The 6,629-nt window shown below is 36.2% G+C and overlaps 1 protein-coding gene across 1 annotated transcript; it reads left to right on the top strand.

Moving 5' to 3' along the window:
- Positions 1-444: 444 nt before the first annotated feature.
- On the top strand, positions 445-1,131 carry LOC130501337 (UPF0496 protein At5g66660-like). The gene is made up of 2 exons (XM_056996234.1): positions 445-671; positions 855-1,131. The coding sequence occupies exons 1-2, from the start codon at positions 445-447 to the stop codon at positions 1,129-1,131; spliced, it is 504 nt and encodes a 167-aa protein (XP_056852214.1).
- Positions 1,132-6,629: the final 5,498 nt, after the last annotated feature.

The following is a 6,629-nucleotide window of genomic DNA, read 5'->3' as shown; positions in this document are numbered from 1 at the left end:
AGAACCGAACTGAACCAAACCATAACAAATGATACCCGAATGCCCATCTTTAGTCAAATGTAAAAAATATTATCAATAACAAAATGAATATTGTTTATAATATTTTGAATACATCATAGTTAAAAACATTTATTTCCCGCAAGGCGCGGATTATCAACTAGTCTATAGATTCTTGTAGATCAGAGACATAAATAATCCGGACATTCTGTTGTCTTGAGCAATATACCTATTCAACCATCTTGATATGCGTTAATCTTCTTTCTTTTTATTTGGGTCAAAATGTGTTATTCCTTGCTTTTAAGTATTAATTAGTAGATTATATTCGTGCAGTGCACGCCACCCTCAAGCTAGTTTTCTTGATGTTAACCTAAACTTGGTTTATGCTTTGCCCTAATTCTCTTGGTTTTTTGTTCCTTTCCAGATTAGCTTCAGTACAATATGTCAATGCCGCCTGTTGGATTTTTCGCTGAACTACTGTTGAAATACTCAGGATGCGTGAGTTCTAAGAGGAGTGGAACTAGCACTTCACCTTTTAAGCCTTTCCTAACTGACAAGCTCCCAAACTACGCAGAAAACTACGTGAACTCTTACGTATCCGCTTGCCAAGACGACCCAGAGCTGAAATCCTTTGATTCTTCGCTTCACCTACAAACCAGCAATCTGATCCGCTCGTTCAGTGCTGGGCCAGACTAAAGATTTATCCCTATTCTGTGGGTATCTACGTGATCAGAGCGAAAATGTGGCCAAGTTCATTATTTTTTTTTGTAACTAAAAACGGTTAGGTCTATTAAAGACACAGACCTAATCCCCGGGTAGAGGTACAGCCCACGGATAGCCAAATTCATTATTGACAGCAAAGAAGATGTGTTGAAGAACGAAGAACTAAAGTCTTTGGTTGATCTCTATTACGAAGAACTAAAGACTTTAAATCTCTTTAATACGGTGGATAAGTGCGTCAAGAAAGCAGAAATAACCCTGCTGAACATTAGAGTCGCGATTAAGAAGTTTGAAAAAGAGTCGATGGACATGGATCTTGGAGGAAACAAGAACTACGCGGATACGTTAAAGGAGCTGAATAAGGTTAAAGCTATGGGAGATCCTTTTGGTGACGAGTTCATGCAACAGTTCTAATCTGTCTACATGGAGCAGCTTAGGCTTCTCGAGAAGTTCCCTGAGCTGCAAGTGGAGCTTGATAAGAAGCAGAAGGACGTAAAGAAAAGGAGGAAACTAGCGACTATAGTTTTCGGGGCTGCGTTTTTCTCATTTTCTGTCTTGTCAATGTATTTATGCATCGTAGTCGCACCTCCAGTGGTGGTTGCGGTTGCGCTTGGATTGACCAAAACGGTTGGAACCGCAGGGATATGGGTCTATGGGATGACGAAAGACTATGAGGAGGCTTTGGAGTCAAAGATATATTTGTTACGATTGACGGAGAACAATACAAAAAGCAACATTGAAGCGATGAAGTCGATTAGAAACCTAGTAGAGAAGCTAATAATAAGTATCTCATCGATTTTGAAGACTGTGGAGAGACAAAAGATGAGGAAGACGTGAAACTTGTGGTGCAAAAAATCGTTAAGAAAGTAGACGGATTTGCTGGGAAGATCAAGGAAGTTGTTGAAAATGTGGGTAAGTGTAGCAAATTGGTCGCTTCGGGAAAAGCAAGAGTTCTGGAACACATAAACAGTTTGGTTTCATTGTAAGGGAAGCGGTAAGCTATCAATGTAAATTATAATAAAAGTTATTTATAGTTGATCAAAAAAAAAGTTATTTATAAATATTTATAATATTTAAAAATCATTATAGATTAAAAATATTATAAACAAACAAATAATAAAAGAATTCTGAGATCATAATAATACATATTTTTGTTTTGAATTAAAATGATAAAACCTTCACTATTTTTTGGTAAATAGCATTATATTTTAAATATTTATTTTGGTTTCAAATGTTTAGTTTTATATTAGATAATATATATAGTACATTATTTATTATTATATAAATGTGCACATTACAATGTATATATATATGTCAAAGAAAAAGGACATAGAAGAATTATTATCAAGAAAGAGTTATTTTTTATCTGTGGCGAAGATAAATCCGCTAATATGTTTTATCCACTACAAGAAAACAGCGGCATACTGACGGCTGAAATCCTCGGTATTTCTTCGGAATAACGGTATTCCGAGGAAATACCGAGGATTACGGCCGTCGGAAATATTTCCTCGGAATTTCAATGTTCCTCGGAATTTCCTCGGAAAATTCCGACGAAATATCGAGGAAGTGTATTTCCGAGGGAGTTCCGAGGATTCGTAATCGTCGGTATCTTCCTCGGAATATACCGAGGGAACGGTTCCTCGGTATATTCCGATGGCTTTTCCGATGGAACTATCCTCGAAAGTTTCCGTCGGAACTATCCTCGGAAAATTCATTGGTAATTTCCGAGGGAAACTTTCCTCGGAATATTGTGAGGACAATGTTCGTCGGAAATTTCCGAGGAACACTGCCCTCTGAATATTTCGAGGAACGTGTCCCTCGGAAATTTCCGAGAGACATCTTCCTCGGAATTTTCAAAAAAAAATTTTTTTTTAATTTAAATTCGAAAAAATAAAATTAAAATTAAAATTGAAAACATATTAGATAATATTCAAAGTTGTACAAATCAAAATAAAACATTCTGAAAATAAAACATTCCGAGTTTTTGAAATAAAAAAAAAGAACTACGGGTCTTGCACGTCCGGGAACACCTCGTTCGGGTACATCCTCCTCATCATCTCCATCATTTGCTCTTGCCGCCTCCTGTGTGCCTCAAACCCCGCCTGTTGACTCGCCATCTGGGCCTCCAACGCAGATATGCGATCATCCTTGTCCTTCAACTGACCCATAAATACTTCTGGATCAACAAAGGGCTGTTGTGAAGCAGCAGGAACCGACCGGGAGCGACGACCCAAACCGACCAAACGTCCCTTCTTCTTTGGAACCGACTGAAATAGAAAATAATCAAATTAATATAAAAGAAAAGATGATAAAAAAAATCAAGAAATAAATGAATTGAACTTTAAAAAAAGAACTTACTGATTCCACGATTTCGTTGATTCGACTCCGGGACAAGTTGGTCGCAGCCGTCGAATCGTCTTCTTCGGTTTGAAGCTGAGACAATTCTTCTTCCATATGAGTTTGGACCAGGCTGACCACTTCCCTCACAACGCCATCATCAATCTCCCCGGTCTTCTTGTTAGTATACGCCGTCTTCATTAGTTCGTAATCATCAACCTGCTCGCCATCATTTTGGTCCGCCTTGAAAAAAATAAATTAAACATTAGTAATTAGAAGAAATACACAAAAAATAAAATTTCAAAACTTAAATAATTGAAGAAAAAAAGACTGAACTTACCATGCGATCAGCCAGAGTGGCAATAGACTGGGCACCCAAGTTGTGCTTGAAGATGCCCTTCCCTTTACGATCGCTCTTGCGGTTGGTGGAGTTGGTGGAGGAAATTTCTTTCGTCTCATCCTTATTCCAATGAACACACAACTCCTCCCAGACCTTGGGGTTGATCGATTTTGGAACCTTTTAATAAATAAAAAAATAGATAATAGTTAAATAAATAAATAAAATAGTTTAATAAATAAAAAAATGTTTAATAAATTAAATTTTACCTTGTTCACTAGCCACTTCTTCTTCCACTCGTGAATCTGCTTCCCATAGTTGTCCATAACTTTATGGACGAAACTGTTATAGATAAACAGCGTATCATCGGGATTCCAGTTGAATTCTTGCTGAAAAAAATACAATCAGTAGAAATTTTATATTAATGATTAAAAGTATAAAAAAAAATTAGAATACTTACCGCAAACTGGCGAAACCACAGCTGCTGCTCACTGTAAGGGAATTCCGTGAAAGTCCAATATCCCTTGTCGAGGGACGAGTACATCATACCGTTGATCCATGTGCTGATCCCGTTCGAGGATCGGTCGAACCTAATGTTAGGAACAAATTATTAATACTGAATCAAATTTTAATGAAAAAAAGATGTTTAATTACCATGTTTGACCATGACCACATGGATACTGAGTGAGATAAGGAAGATGGTCACGACCGGGCTGTCGAACCAACTCCTTAATAGTCATCACTCTCGGAACGACTGGAGAAGCGGGAGCGGGTGCAGCTGAGGGAGATGTATGGTAGGAGCTGTGGGGCGATGCGGATTCCCGAGGTTGGCTGGACGAACCCCGAGAGTGGCTCCCCGAACCACCACGACCTCGTGATGAGGGACGACGAAGTCGAAGTGGAGGCAGGGGCTCATCATCATAAAACAGTTTTAAAAATTACAAATAAAAATTTTAATAAATAAAAAAATAGTTTAATAATTACAAAAAAACAGTTTTTAATAAATAAAAATAGTTTAATAATTACAAATAATAGTTCTAATCAATAAAAATAGTTTATTAATTACAAATAATAAGTTTTAATAAAAATATAGTTTAATAATTACAAATAAAAGTTTTAATCAATAAAAAAATGTTTAATAATTACAAATAAAAGTTTTAATCAATAAAAAATTGTTTAATAATTACAAATAATAGTTTTAATCAATAAAAAATGTTTAATAATTACAATAATAGTTTTAATCAATAAACAATTGTTTAATAATTACAAATAATAGTTTTAATCAATAAAAAATGTTTAATAATTACAAATAATAGTTTTAATCAATAAAAATTGTTTTAATCACAAAAATAGATTTTATATACAAAAAACGTTTTCATATTATATATATATAATTATTAATTCGATTTTTATAACCACAAAATTAATAAAAACTTAAAAAAAATTCCAAATCAATTGAATACAACAAATAATCACAATCCTAAACCCTAAAACCATACTCAAACTCTCAATACACTACTCTAACATTCACCCTAACAAAAAGCTACAAAAATCATTACACACCATAAACAAACTCGATATTTGAAAAAAAGAGAGAGGGATAGGGTCCTTACATGATTGAGGAATGAAATTGAGGAGATTGGGGTTTGATTCGCCGGAAATCGATGGAGGAGAAGAGAGATGCGGCGGAGTTCGCGAGAAGAGAGGAAGAGAGAAATGGGGAAGAAGAGATCGGCCAGACCTAATATTATGAGGGGTCCGACGGAAAATGTCCGTCGGAATTTCCTCGGAAAAAATAATGATTTCCCTCGGTATTTCCTCGTAAACCATTAATTTAATTTTCACGAAAATAGTTGGCGGCTAGGGTTGCCCGGATAAATGAAAATATTCCGAGGAAGCAATGTTCCTCGGAATTTTCCGAGGAAATTCCGAGGAAACAGGGTTTGGGGTTTCAAAAATCGATTTTTTTTTGCCCGATATCATTTCTTATACAAATGTAATGCATACCATTGAAGATTTTTTTGTATAGATGATCATCATCCATGAAATAACAAAATTTCAAAAATAATCGTAAGTATTCCGTTTACCGTTTTTTAAAGTGTATAAGTGTTTATCTTATGTTGTGTGGTTTTCGTTCATGCAATCGTAAAAGTTGGTTTTATCGGATAAAACATCAATTTTTTACTTCATAATCTGCTTAAGACACTTAATAAAGATTATATACGTGTTATTCAATCCACAAAACGTTGTTTTCGGTTAAAAACCCCTATTTCCTCGGAATTTCCTCGGAAATTTCCGACGCAATTCCGAGGAAAAACGAGAATTTCCGAGCAAACCCTTGTGTTCCTCGGTATTTCCTCGGAATATTCCGAGGAAATACCGAGAAACAAGACTCTAGCATCAAACTCCTAAATCTACAAAGTATATTCCGAGGAAATACCGAGGAAAACCTTATGTCCGTCGGAATTTCCTCGGTATTCCAATTAAAAAAAAAAAAATCTATGCTAATATGTTTCCGAGTCATCATCACCAGATGAATCTGAATCTGAATCTTGGTGAAACTCTCCAATCTCTGGTTCATCCTCTAAGTGAACGACGGCTTCCTCTCCGAAGTCGGTTAAATCGACTACAGGCCAACTACAGCTAAATCTTCGGCTGCACTTAAGTTGCCGGATGTGCTTGGTTGTAGTGGGTCTTCCAGCTCAGAACTTCCCTGAACTCGGCCTCTCGGGTTGAGTCTTGTAACAGTTACCCATGGATCATCTCTGTTCCTAACCCGGGGGTACTTGATATAACAAACCTGTAACATTTAAAAATTATCAGTAAAATTGTAAATTAATACATATGATGATGAATCATTCTGAATCATTACCTGATCGGCCTGAGAAGCAAGAATGAAAGGATCATAATATTGCAGCTTTCGCCTCGAATTTACTGATGTAACACCAAATGCATCTGTTCTCACACCTCGATCTGGAGTGTTGTCGTGCCAATCACAATAGAAAACAGTACACCGCAATCCAACCATGCCCAAATACTGGATTTCCATAATCTCATGTATGTTTCCGTAATATACATCATCTCCTGATGCAGAACAAACGCCAGCATCATAGGTCATTCTCGAACGTCTTCTCTTTTGAGTTGTGAATGCATATCCTCGAGTATAAAATCTCGGATATGACTTCACAACATATTTTGGTCCAACCACCATCTCGTGTATCCAATCGTCAAATGTTTC

The sequence above is a fragment of the Raphanus sativus genome, unplaced genomic scaffold (assembly GCF_000801105.2).
Source record: "Raphanus sativus cultivar WK10039 unplaced genomic scaffold, ASM80110v3 Scaffold0167, whole genome shotgun sequence".
Lineage (NCBI taxonomy): Eukaryota > Viridiplantae > Streptophyta > Magnoliopsida > Brassicales > Brassicaceae > Raphanus > Raphanus sativus.
Note: the sequence above shows the minus strand (reverse complement) of the source record. Positions and strands in the feature narration are given on the sequence as shown.

Excerpts from the sequence above, each read along its gene's own strand:
- LOC130501337 (XM_056996234.1), top strand. The coding sequence starts at position 445 with ATGCCGCCTGTTGGATTTTTCGCTGAACTACTGTTGAAATACTCAGGA. Across the intron at positions 672-854 it reads ACCAGCAATCTGATCCGCTC|CAAAGAAGATGTGTTGAAGA; the intron begins GTTCAGTGCTGG and ends CATTATTGACAG.